The sequence below is a fragment of the Astatotilapia calliptera genome, chromosome 12, assembly GCF_964374335.1.
Source record: "Astatotilapia calliptera chromosome 12, fAstCal68.1, whole genome shotgun sequence".
Lineage (NCBI taxonomy): Eukaryota > Metazoa > Chordata > Actinopteri > Cichliformes > Cichlidae > Astatotilapia > Astatotilapia calliptera.
In genome coordinates this window covers 25,910,878-25,924,722 of record NC_137433.1, presented here as the reverse complement: position 1 = coordinate 25,924,722, position 13,845 = coordinate 25,910,878, and the positions used below count along the sequence as shown (strand labels likewise).

The 13,845-nt window shown below is 40.2% G+C and overlaps 1 protein-coding gene across 2 annotated transcripts; it reads right to left on the bottom strand.

Annotated features, from left to right (window-relative positions):
- Window positions 1-12: 12 nt before the first annotated feature.
- On the bottom strand, window positions 13-13,540 carry ercc6l2 (excision repair cross-complementation group 6-like 2). 2 transcript variants are annotated; one of them, XM_026186535.2, is made up of 21 exons: window positions 13,234-13,540; window positions 12,468-12,895; window positions 12,234-12,350; window positions 11,867-12,060; window positions 11,579-11,672; window positions 11,320-11,387; window positions 10,976-11,080; window positions 9,768-9,975; window positions 9,483-9,623; window positions 8,983-9,099; window positions 8,778-8,897; window positions 8,628-8,699; window positions 6,834-6,979; window positions 6,647-6,742; window positions 6,360-6,459; window positions 6,086-6,238; window positions 5,362-5,442; window positions 3,459-4,425; window positions 3,226-3,380; window positions 2,591-2,748; window positions 13-1,350 (listed from the first exon to the last, which is right to left on the bottom strand). In XM_026186535.2, exons 1-21 carry the CDS (start codon window positions 13,259-13,261, stop codon window positions 186-188), a joined length of 4,713 nt encoding a protein of 1,570 aa, XP_026042320.2. In that variant the 5' UTR covers window positions 13,262-13,540; the 3' UTR covers window positions 13-185. The 2 variants fall into 2 exon arrangements, with proteins under 2 accessions (XP_026042320.2, XP_026042321.2); XM_026186536.2 differs by lacking the exon at window positions 10,976-11,080 and having other exon boundaries at window positions 13,234-13,539.
- Between the last annotated feature and the right edge of the window lie 305 nt (window positions 13,541-13,845).

The window sequence follows — 13,845 nt, the reverse complement described above, 5'->3', positions numbered from 1 at the left end:
CGTTCAACTAAATACTTTCAAGAGTGATTACACTGAAGTTTATTTTAGTAACATACAAGAGAATTCTCTTTTTTAAAAAGTAAAAATAAAAGACAATTTAAAAGATTCAATCGTTTTAAACAAAAGAAAAGTACGAAAATTTGCAGACAAAGCTGCAAAACTGTTCACTAATACAAATTCAAATGCTATTTTTTCCACAGGAACTTGTCATTAGTTTTCCAGAGACTCTTGCTGTCCTTCTCCGCAGACACGGTTCTAGCTGCAAAGTTGGTGGTGATGCAAACTCTCTGCACTTCTTCTAAATCTGTTAATCTATTGATACTCTCCTCATTACCCTCATTCAGGATGTCCCAGAAGTCTTTGCGACTGCCCTTCGATGCCCGTGCTGTTGTTTCGACCTGGTGTGTAGTTTGGGTGTGTAAGGTTGCATCAGAGTGGGAAGTGAGTGCGGACGGTGAAGGCGTGGTAAGATTGGTGCTTACAGGTGCTACGGGTGGTGTTTTTGGGATGTGTTGAGTACTCTTGGGTTTGGGTTTTAGTAAGTCATCTAGGATCGAGGTGTCTCCTATCAGCTCTGTTAGGTAGGAGCGATTAGTGGAGATGGAAGGGGGCTGAGAATTTTCTCTCTGCTCCCTCTGCAAAGTTTCACTTATCCTCAAAGATGACTTCTGCTCCTGCTCTTTTCCTCGTGCTGTGGGTTTGGATACCATGGCGGAACTGCCATGGCTGAGGTCCGAAGAAGAAGGGGTATCTCTGTCTGTGCAGTTCAGGCGAGCAGAAGCCTCCCCAGACCCAAGACCACTGCTGCTGACTCGATCGCCGCCAAGACCACCACCAGCTATGTGGGCTCCAGAAGTAGAAACACTACCTCCCTTTGTCCGCTTGAGTCCTCTGGCACTGCAGTGCGTCTCGTCCTGCTCTTCTGACTCAGGACTTGGAACATCACTTAGAGGTTCCAGCACATTCCTTTGTGATATTCTTTGCTTTTTGCGAGGTTTTGGAGTATCGCCTTTTGAGTTTCTAGCCTTTTTTGGTGGCACAGGAGTTTTTTGCGATGTTTCAGGTTTAGTTCTGAAATTCTTTTGAGTGAATGTCAAATTTTTTGTGGCTTTTGAAGCATCCTTTTGTGGATTTTTGATCTCCGAGTTAGCAGCTAAGGGGGAGGCTTGTGCTGAAACAGGTTGTGGGAAGTTGTTTTTGACCGTATCAGCCAACTCAGGGAGGTTCAGTGAAGTGTAATACTGGTGAAGCAAGGCCAGCCTCTGGGTTGAATCTTTGCTCAGAATTTCAACAGCAAACTGGTGGACTGTGGGAAATTTGAATTTTTCTGCCATTTCCTCCAGCTGTTGCCTGCAAAAAAAATAAAGAAAAGAAAAGGGGCGATAATGAAGGAAGAAAGTGCAAAAAACCCATCTAAAAATAGAAAATTGTGTTAGATACTGAAGATGACAGGATATTTTAACAACTAATGGTTTCTCCTAACCTCTATTCACAAATGCACAGTAAGATCAAGGCTAGAATCTGGCATCTGTGACCATAAAATGCCTTAAAATCTCAAATAATACCTCTTCAAAAAGCCACAAGGCCTATACTATTAACCACATATTGAGTGAGGCCTAACTAATTATAAACATCCCATATTCACGCTCATATCCAGAAAGCAGTGTAGTGTGTAGTATTTTTCATTAGCTCCTAGGCACCTATTAAAACTCTGCTCTAACAATTATTGGGGACAGAAATACCTCCGTGGTGGTAAAGCAGAATTATAGTGGTGTTACTAGCATTTGTGGCTTTTACTGAAAAAACAAAACAAAACAAAACAATACAATAAAAGTAGGAGCAGTATAACCTGATGCGCATGTGGATTTTAATCATTAAACACCAAGGTTAACTGAGGCGATAGCAATATAAGTAGTGTGTATTTGCTTCCTGGTGAGCCTCCAGGCAGGGATACAGCCCTCGGGGAGTGAGACTGGAGCCACGAACAGTGTCTGTGTGTCTGCGTTTGAGTATTTAGAAAGGGGTGGGGGTGATGCAGCAGAACAGAATCGTGTATTTGAATGCTCTGCATGTGAACGTGTGCTAATACTTGTTAGGATATGTGTGTGTACGTATCAGAGTGAGTTTGGAAGTCCTAAGGCGATCATTTTGGTTAGTCCCAGGAGGGCTGCGGTTGTGAAGGGGAAAACTCCTGCACTGTTGGGCATGGTCATAACTGGGTAATCTTTGGCACGATGCTGGGAAATAGGTGGAAGGAAAAGCTCAGAGGTGGTCCCTCACTAAATACACATACACAATTACTGAGGCCCAGGTGGGGCACTCAACACTATATCTCCGGTAGGTTTTGGCCTCATTCCTCACTGCTAGAAATTGTTCTTTCTTTTCCTTTCCTCCCCATTACTCCTCTAGCCAACCTTCCTCTCACTTATTATCCTACTTTTTTCCTCCCATATCAGAATTTTTTTTACTCTTCTGTTGCAGTTTTTCCCCTACACCTTCATCACCTCTCCCTCTTTTACCCCCCGGCCTCTCTTATCATCATGTGATTTTTCTGCCTTAAAATAAGTTAAACTCTTTTACAATTCACTACCTGCGTATGGCTTTGGGAGTCTCGCCAAAGATGAAGGTGTTGTGTTTGGTGTGATGCACACTCTTGGTGGTAAAGGTGACTGGATGATCCAAACTGAGCTCTTGCAGCCTCATAGTGGAATGACACAGCTCACTGTCTGGCAAGCTCTCCGCCAAGCTCTGGCACAATCAAACAAGAGTAAAGTTTCAGAGAAATATTGATCCACTCTCTGTCAAGTTACCTAACAACAACATAGTTTATAGTCATTACCGGTGGACCAGATTTGCAGGCATGAAAGAGCATGTAAAAAATGAAGTACTGTGCTGCAATTAATGGACAGTCTTAAGTCACTGGTCCTAAAAGTCCTATAATTACGCTAAATCATAATGAACAGCATTTATTTACCCCATAGTTCTACTCTTTTTAAAATTAATTTCACTGATCAACTCGGTTTCAAATCAGCACAAACTGCCCAACAGTAATCTACAAGTATCACTCCCATGTAACAGAAAAAAATGTGTTTTATAAACTGGGTGAAATGATCCTTTAACTTGCCATCAACACAGGGTTAAAGGTATGACGCTTGACTGAGGGCTCTATATCATACTATGTGAAGAATCAATGGACCAGATCAGTGTTTGACCTCTTGTTTGTACCTCTTGGGTTCCTAGAAGGTGATTGGCCGGGAGCTGCGAGTACATTTTGCGTTCAAACACGTCCCGTACAGCAGCTCGACTGATTAGCTCTTCTGCTTTGCTGCCACCCACAATGCGCTGGTTAGAGTGGGTGTACACCACCTCCTGTACACCTCCTTGAAATGAAAAAAAAAGTCCATCAGAATTGGTACAATTTTGTTATTAAAAGTGTTTAAAGTAGCACTGGAACTAACCTAGCATGCAGTCAATAGTTCCATTCTTTTCTTTAGATGCCAGGGTTGTCTGACTTTTCAAAGTTGTAAATGAAACAGCCTTCGGCATCAAAGCTTCCTTCTCTGTTGTGCCCGTCACAGGTCTTTGCCCAAGTTTTTGCAATTTAACTCTGGATCTCTCCATGTGTGGACTTACATGTTCCTCCTCTGAAGATGAGAATGTCTCTATATCTTCTGTGTATTTTGATCTTCTTTTATCCCTTTCACTTGCACTTTGCCTCCTTTTACTGTAGTCTGTCCTTCCTCCCCCCTTCTCTGCTCCATCATGTAAATATAAAGTATCCTTTTTGGACCACGACTTTGCCTCTAAGTCGAAGTCTTCAGATTCATCTGAGTAACCACCAAACTTGTGTTTTTGGCGAAATGTAGTTTTGAGTTTATTAACTTTATTTTTTTCTACTTTAGAGTTTTTATTGCCATCTTCATCCACAGTAATTATTTCACGTATCTGCCGTTTCAGACCCGTGTCACCGTCTTGTCTTCCATTATCTCCATTATCTCTTAATTTTCTGTCTGAATTGCAGGATGTGTCCCTGGTTTCTGTTCCCAAATGGACACCGACATTTCCTGTGATGGAGGTCGACGTGTCTTCCCTTTTTTCCTCCTCAGGATCTTCCTCAAAGCAGCTTCCTTCACCTTCTGGACTCGTTTGTCCTTCTAGCGCTGGTGCTTCTTTGACTCTTTCAAAGAGTTTGGAGAAACCATGCTGTTGGAGACTCATTCGACCAGGACCTGTTGTAGCACTCCTGCTCCTATTGCAATCATCTGTACTGAGGTTTGAGGCCTTTCTCTTGACCCCCTGCTCCCTCTCATCCTCTTCACTGCTGAAGTCCAGCACCCCTGTGGAGACGTTTGATGCATCGCTGTTCTCCTTCACTGGTTTATCATTTGGTACATGGACTTTTGTAGGTGAAGAACCTCCAGCTTGCTAAAACAGTAGACACAAGGTAGAAACAGACTGAGAAAGAAAGGACAAGCAGGGCAGGCAATACATTTCTCTTATTAGTTGCATCTTGTTGTAAGTGAACTGTAGCTTTAGCTCAAAAATCCACCTGTATCACCACTGAGTGACCCAATCAGGCAATCTTTCAAGTGATACAAAGCTATTTGTTAACTTTCAATAATGTGGTTTAAAGCTTCTATAATGATAAAAAGAAAAGGGTCATAACGTGTTCCAGTGTTACATGAATGAGTCTCTGGCTGCCCCCCAACTGATTCTAATTTCAATTTCATGAACTAGGTGACCCAGGTTAGCTCATATTTTTGCAGGTATCCAGGTTCTTTGAGTATGTCTGAATTCACTATAGTGTTTCAGGGTTTTCGTTATTTGTTTTTGGATTTTTTTGCAAGGAAAAAGCTGCTCTGACTGTTCTCAGTGGAGTAGTAAAAAGGACAGCATAGTGCACACTGCAGGCCTGGCTGGGAAAAGGATGATAAGGGGTACCACTGTATAAATAAATAGCTGAAAAGTGGAAGACAGACTTCATTGTGGTATGTGCCTTACATTAGCGCAAACAAGTAATGGCACCCAGCTGTTCATATGTGGTGGTGACACAACAAGAGCCTTATGCTTCAGTTTCACTAATAGAATAAAATGTTATCTGTTATCTTCCATAGCGTACTCCAGAGTCTACTGCACTTGATGTGTTTGCAAGTATTAATAGTAATTAATTGGAAGTGTGCAGTACAAGTTGGTCACTTTCACTCTCTCAGAACAGCAGCTGAGATCTGCTTAATGAGACTGTGTGGCTGGTAGACTGACGGACAGCAGGGTTCACGTGGGAATGGGAAGACAAGCGGTCTGCTTGGAAAGAATGACAGAGTCAGGGATGTTCTGAGTTTCTGAGAAGAGAAGACTACTCACGCCAGCTCCCTTTGTCTCCTCCTCCGTGTCTTTGCCTGTGTGTGTACTCATCATAACACCAGCCTCCACTTGCCCTTCTCTCTGAGAGGAATTCATCAAAACAAACATTTCAGTGAACAGCATCAACTCAGTTCTGTCACAACCATCAGCACAACAATATCTTTCACTTTTGGTATTTAGTATAACACTGTGAGAGACAGGTTAGGTCTTCTGCAGGATACCATTTTTATAACTGTACGTTTAAACATATCTTTAATTTGAAATGTAAAGGGAAATCCTAATATCCTGCTTTTTAAAAACACAACAAGCAACCTAGAGTACTGTGACACTGTTGTATGTATAAATCAAGATTTCTGAATCCTGCTAACCACCCTTGCGGACGCAGCTACAGCCAATTATTTTAACAACACCTGAATTCAAAGATTAAGAGATGTAGTGCATTTATTATGCAGATGGAAATATGTACACCCAGTTTTCTCTGTGCTCTGAGATGATGAAACCAGGACAGTCATACCTACCTAGTGTAGTTTAAGTCTTGATATTGAGTTGAAAATCAAAGCAAGTGTTAAATGCCTCCAAAGGCCCAAGACAAGAAACAGTAAAAGTCATTTTGGTTTGTGAAACCCTGAATTGCGACTGTGGAAATAAATCAGTGGGATGATGTGAGTCCAGGCGGGCAGCAGCACACACAGTCAAACAGTAAAAGGTCTGTCGGCTATCTAACCTCTAAAATCTTGCGGGTGAGACAGGTCCCTTGAGTTTGCAGCCTAAATAGGTTTTTGATCCCAAACAGTTCATCCTTATGGTCACCATGCCCCCGCACTGCTTCGAAATACCGCCGGGAGCTCTCTTTGCCAACTACAGAGGAGTGCAATTGCTGGAAAATGGGAGAGAATGTGGAAATGCAGCATCTAATTTATATACTATAGCTTCATCTGTATATACAGTATTTAAATTGCAGATTACATTATGTCTATGAGTTTACAGTAGTCTGGTACCTGTTTGTAAATTTGTCGTAGGTATATGACCTCTTCCACAGTCCCCAGTGAGATCAGCCTAAGAACAGTCACATCCCTGCATTGGCCAATGCGATATGCCCTGAGGAGATGTATAAAAAGTATGATGCTTTTCAACAGCACAAAGTGGCGCAATAACACCAAACATTCCTGCCTTGACTTTGGATGCAGTATGCAACAGTTAGGAATTACCAGAATATTGTTAGGTTAGCTAAAGAGCTGCAGCAAAACACTACTATGAAATAATATCTAGTCAGGTGGCAGCCTACCTGTCAATAGCCTGAAGGTCATTGGCTGGGTTCCAGGTGGGGTCAAACAGCACCACAACATTAGCACCAACAAAGTTAAGACCAAGACCACCTGCCCTAATAGAAAATACACATATTAGTAGGTTTCAATACCAAATACTACCTAGGATAAAATTAATTGCTACAAGTGTTGGTATTTCCAACTGACATGGTGGAAACCAGGCAGAGGTTGATGTGAGAGGAGCTGTTAAAGTCTCTGACGATCTGGACTCGCTCTTTGGATTTGGTGGATCCGTCCAGTCTGCTGAAGTCCAGGCCCACAGCCATGCAGTAGCTCTCCATCACATCTAATAGCTAAAAGATTCAATACACAATAAATGACCATTTAGGAGTTTATTAATCAGTAGAGTTGTATAGAAAATAGATCCTACACGTGTAAACTGAAGCAGCATATCTAAAAATATCTGCTGGACTTCAGTCTTTACAACTTATACTTACAGATCTACAGTGAGGCTAAACACTGAGCACTACACTGGCCTGTATGGACACCATGATTAGCATTAAAGTAAAACCAAGGTCATGAAAATATGACTTCATAATCATGCTTCCTCCCTTCTGCACACTCTGCCTGCATCCCACGCCCACATCAAAAATTAAGTACTTTCAGTTATGATGTGAAGACTGAGAAAAAGAAACTTAGGCTCAAGGTTATAACTAACTAAAACTAATATAACACCTAAAAGTGAGTGTGAAAGTGCTGTAAAATTAAATGAAAACAAAACCTAACTGAGATAACACAACAATACTTAACATAAAAATATTACTTTTAGACTTAAGCCTATGTGACCGTGTATTATCAGACTGCTCTGCACTTTAATCTCACCTACACGATAATGACAACAAATCTAAAACTATTAAAAATTTAACGAGTAAACCCACTCTAAAACTAATTCCAGAATTATAGCAGACGCAGTAGCATTTCAACAGAACCTCACAAAGACACCTGATGTATTCCTGGAGAGAGTGAAATTAAACTGAACAGAAAGCAAAAACTATAATAACTGCTGATTGATATACCTGAAGCTTAAATGAGTTATACTGTATCAGGTGACTACAACCATTAGACTGCACTCTCAGTCTAATTGTCTTCACCACAAACTTATAAATAAACATGATGTAATGAGAAAACCACGTCCTCTAGACCTTTTTTCCTATAAGCAATTCATCTAACAGAAGACGCGATTAGCAAGGTTCAGGCTGCTCCTTTGTTCAATTTTATTTTATTGGCATAGCACCAATTCACAACAACAGTTGCCTCAAAGTACTTTGTATTGTAAGGTAAAGACCCTACAATATTAGAAAAACAATTGCATAACCCCCTATAAGCAAGCACTTTGCAACAGTGGGAAGAAAAAACTCCCTGTTAACGGAAAGATTTAGAACTGGTTTCTCAGGATCACTCTGAGACAGGATGATATTTTGCAAATGAAGGAATGCAGTCCTACACGTGTGTTTAATATGCATACAGAAGGACATATCCTGGTCACAAAGAACTCCAATACTCCTCATAGTGTTACTTAAGGTCAAGTTAATGCCATCCAGAGTATCAGGTTAGACACCATGTTTCCAAGATTTTTAGGATCAAGTACAAAAACTTCAGTTTGGGATGATTTAGAAATAGGAAATTAGAGGTAATCCAGGTCTTTAAGAAATGCCAGTAATTTAACTGGTAGATTTGTATCATCTGGCTTGATGAAAAAAATAATGCTGGGTATCATCTGCATAGCAATGAAACTGCACAGAGTGCTTTTTAATAACACTGCCTAAGGAAAATATGTATAATGTAAAACGACCCTAGAAGAAGACTCCCTATTTAAATGAACAAATTGGAATCTATCAAAATAGATACGACTCAGTATTTAATTCACTCATTGCACAACATATAAACCTGCAATCACACATCCAAAGTCACAGAAACAAAAAATGCAAACGCAGCTCTCACCTTGGTTGAGAGAGAAAAAATAAGCACTTTATCTCTCTTTTGTAGATAAAATTTGAGAAGCTTCTGCAGCACCTAAAAGAAAGCATAAACCTGTTAACCCCCTTTAGAAACTGGCAGTGAAGGGATCACGCAGCTGTTTTCGTGCTTTACCTTCATTTTTCCACTGTACATTGGGTCTGACAAGGCTTCAAATGCTTCATTTTTGCATCTATGCACAAATTCTGGAAACTTCTGGAATACCTTTGCACAAACAGCACTCACATACTTTTCCTAAAAATAAGTGGGAAAGTCATTTTAATGAACAAGATCTTGAGAGAATCGATCCAGAATCACGTGCAAAGCAACACAACTCTACCTGTTTCTTGCTGGTGCCTGGAGTAGACTGAAGGAGTGCTACATGGTTCGCAACTTTTCTCAATATGGCCAGGTAACTAAAGTACAGCTCCTTCATATGAACACCATCAGAGTTTGTCTATGATAGAAGGAAAATATTATTTAATGTAAGAGACAAAGCATCTTCTTGTTGATTTTTATACATGTGATTTTTATGCAAAAGCATAAAGTTTCCTTTCTGTTTTAATGGGATCTATTACTTAGTGTATTCTAGCAGACTATAATGAACTTTAAAACAGTTACTTAATGAAAAAAAAGATTAGGCACCTTCACAAAGACACTTTATATGAACTGCAGTTAAAATACATTGTGATATTTTGATGTGATACTTTAAAGTGGGTAAAATAAAATGTAAACAAACAAACAAAATATCCAATAAAAGTGATTTTGGTCTCAACATATAGAATCAAGTTGTGTGTCCCTGCAATTTACGAAGCACGATAGCAGAAGAGAAAAACTAACTTTATAGCAGCAGCTTCTGCGGGTGCGTCTGCTGTGACAGTCACATTTTTCTGATGACCTTAGGAGTAATGTCACATCTTCACTGCCGAGCACTGCCTGATACACTGTCTGCTGAAACTCTGTCATAGAGCAATATACCACCTTCGATGAAACAACACATACATACATATACAGAAGGGAATTAAGTCAAATAAATCTGATTGAATTAAAAAAAAATGTAATTATGAAAATGATAAAAGGACAGTAAGTGATAAAAGTGTTGGTCAGTCTGACGTCTAGTCTTACCCGGTCGTCCTTCTTGGGCAGCTGTTCTTTGATAAGAGCTTTAGTCCTTCTGAAGAACCAATGAGAAATCTTCCTCACCAGGGCTCTGACGGCCTTCCTCCCTGTAGCGAGAGCGCGTTTGGTTGCGCTGTGCCTCTGCCCTTGCTCAATTGGATCTGAAAATTTGTTCTTGAAGTGGCCTAAGCTACCAAGACAACCTGGTATAGCCCTGAAGAGAAAAGTAAACATAAATCTGAATCCCTGCATAGAAGTTAAATAAAAACATAATGCAATTCATTAAATTTAATTGAAAATGGGGCAAAGTCTACATATTAAAGTAAGATTTTTAACAGTAAGAATTAACGGTTCTTGTTAGTAAGATGGTAAGACCAGAGGCAAGCATTTGTGGAGGTGTGGGAGTGCATTAGTGTCCATCTCTGCACATTGATGGGACCATTGATGTTGAACAGTCATGGATGTTTTTCAGGGAAGGCTGAATTCAGGTGCTAAAATGGTCTAGTTAAAAATGCCTTCTTTAGGCTGCTCCTTTTAGGGGTCACCACAGTGGAGCATCTGACTACATCTCACGCTATAACTAGCATACTGCTCTCCAACACCAACCCTCTGCATGTCCTCCTTCACTTCGTCTATGAATCTTCTTTGTGGTCTTCTTCTCAACCTCCCACCTGGAAGGTCCACATTCAGCATCCTTTGACCAATATATACATTATCCCTGCTCTGGATGTTCAAAAAAATCTCAATCTTCCAACTTTGTCTCGAAACCGCTCAACCTAAGCTAAAATATCTTAACGTCTTCAGATCTGCCACCTCCAGCTGCACCTCCTGTGGGAATTAGTGGTGCTATCTCCAAATAATACAACACAGCAGGTCTTAAAACCATCTCATAAACCTTACTTTCACACTTACTGCAACATTTTGGGAACACATCACTCCGTACACTCATCTCCACTCTGCCAGCACTCACTTCTTCACTGTTATGCACTGTCCATTGCTTTGAATGGTTGATCCCAGGTATCTAAATTAATCCACGCCACTACTGCCGCTCCTTGCCTGTCTACCCTCACTACAGATTGCAATGCCATCTACAAATCTTATAGTCCACATAGACTTCTGCCTGACCTCATCTGTCAACCTGTCCATTACCATCACAAACAACAAAGAGCTCAGAGCTGATCCCTGATGTAATCCCACTTCCAGCTTGAACTCACATTTCACCAGGTTCTCGCTGTCCTCGTACATGTCCTGTACCAACCTCAGTTTTCTCTGCCACTCCTGATTTCCTCATGCAGTACCACAGTCCCTCTCTTGGCAGCCTATCATGGCCCATTAAAAACAAATTATGAAACAATAAAAACAACAGAGGAGGCCAAGAAATGTTGAGCAACTGAAATCCTACAGTGGTCAAACACTTGCTGAGGGCTGTAAAAAGAAAGGGTATAGTGAAATAGCCTCCCATATCCAAACATGTTCCCGACTTGCATTGCTTTATGCCTCTCACATTTTTTAAAAGACAAGTTGTGATATAAATTTTAAGGTTGTAATTTTAACCCACCAATCCATAACACACCACAGCTCCTCCAGGTTGTTCTGTAAAATAGTTCCAGTGAGACCAATTCTGACCTGATGGAAATACAAAGTTAGCATTAGAATCCTGACTCAAAGTTGAGCTTGCTAAAAGGTTAATAAATTAATGTGTACAGCCTCAAAGACAAAGTGCATCAACACTTTCCACTATCAGTTATTTGATACTGACTCATTAGTAGTCCATACTAAATACAAGAACTCTGAAATAACAACACAAGCTCTCTAACCTTACATCTTAGCTCCTTCATGGCCTGAGTGATCTGAGAGTCTGGATTTTTTATCTTGTGGGCCTCATCCACAACCACACCAGACCAGTCAATCCTGTAGGGAAAAGGCAAAGATATAATCTAGGGCATAAATAGATAAGGCAAATTTATTTACGGCACAAAATTGATCTAAAATGCAACTAAAGTGCCTTAAAAATAAATAAAAACTAAAATGAACAATTTCTTAAGGAGCCTAATTTATAAATAGTACTAAATGTACTATACATGTTTTTTAAGCGTGGGTCTTACTTATTAAACTGATCCAGGCAGAGACGAAGAGTTTCATAGGTAGTGAGGGCAATTTCAACTCGCCCTTTCTTAATGCGGGCCAACTCCTCCTCTTTCCTCAGTCCGTGGACCACCACACACTGGAAGTGACCCCATGTGTCCAGCTCATCTTTCCAGTTATAAAGCACTGACAGTGGGGCCACAATAAGGAACACCTTAAACAGAAATGTCACAGAAATGTCAAAATTGTGACTGTGATATTCCACTGCTGTCATTTGTTGCACTTTATCAAATACATAGTGTGTGGTTTTTTTTTCTTGACAATTTTGTTAAAACACAGGTCACATTTTTATGTAAGCAAGCTTTAAAAAAAACAACAACAACCTACTTTGCTGGGATTACTTTGCTCAGATGACTGCTGACTCTGCAGAAACTGGGGCCTGTTGTTTGCAATGTCCTCCCATGTGCCTGTTTTGTGCAATACAGCAGCCAGAAAACCAATGACCTAAGGTGAGATCCAACAGACGACAAGAATGAAAAGGAAGAGAGCCACAGGAAGCAAAATTAAAAACAAACACTGGCACTTTAACAGTTCTCACAAAAAAAATAACATGCTTTGTACCTGTACAGTCTTTCCCAGGCCCATGTCATCTCCCAGGATGCAACCTCTGGAACGGATGTAGTTATTGTAAATGAACCTGATACCTTCCTGCTGGTAAGCTCTAAGGTATCTATTGATGGTATAGGGAACTCGGTCTTCATCAGCATCACTCAGCTCTAACGGGACACATAACTTGGGGTCTATCAGGCTGGTAGGAAACCAAGGTTTCTCATGCATGAAGTCCCTCAAACCAGGTCTCACAAGTTTTGAGACAGGTATGGCTTCCGCCTCTTGTTCGTCCTCTCCCACATCTTTATTAGTGTCTTTAAATATCACCCATGCTGTATCCTCATTAAGAGAGCTGGAGGTCAGTTTCTGGATAGTGGCTTCTCTCAGGACACCATGTCTTAGGTGTAGAGCCAGACAACTGTCACCTTCACGCCATTCTGCTGCAAAATCATTGTGACATTATATTTATTAATGATGTAGATGTATTAAAGAATTTCACATTAACTCCAGTCATTAAAATGACTGCAAATTTAAACTTGGGCAAATATAACACTAGCTATAACATATAACAATAATCTTCGCAAATACTCTTTAAGAAATTGGTCAAAAAAAGGAAAGAAACGTCTTTGCAGGAGGGGGTATTTACCACCAACTGCTAAAATATGGCTAATCACTAATTTGTGAATGTAAAAATGAACGTAAAAGCTACTTGATAGAAATATAAACATTATCTACGGAGAAAACAGACAGAATAGGAAGAAAAACAGAACAAAAATACCTTTTCCAACTGCAGAAGTTGAAGCCATTAGGAGGAAACAGAGGCTGCACTCTCTGATCTTCTTCCGGTAGAGGAAAAGGCACTGTAGCTTGTTAGCCTGCTAGATTAGCTCAGCCATCATATACAAAAAAGGAAAACGGTTAAATGGAGACGAAAAACCTATCTGTGTGAGTCACGTGATTCCGAGTAAGTCGCTCATACTTTCTCCTCTTCCAAGCGTCCTTTATTTGGGGAAAAGGCACAACAGGCTCACAGCAGGATCAGCTCCACTGCAGGCTGCTCAGTGTTTATCTGTTTTCACAATCGATACCGCACTTTCGACAAATTTCACCGACGAATCTACATTTAATAAATGTAAATATAAAAATTTCGTTTGTGCAGCTTTGTTAATTTGATTTACATCATTTATTAAACATTGTCTGGTTTAATGATTCGATCGATTTCATCTCTTTAACCATGCGTCTCTCTTGTGTGGAAAGTGCTGCTGAGGTTTTAATGTGCTCTATTCACGAAAAAAATGATAAAATTTAAATATCAAAATGAGATAAAACATCTCAAATCTGATTTGGAGTTAACGAAATATAATATCAACTAACAATTAACTTCATATGA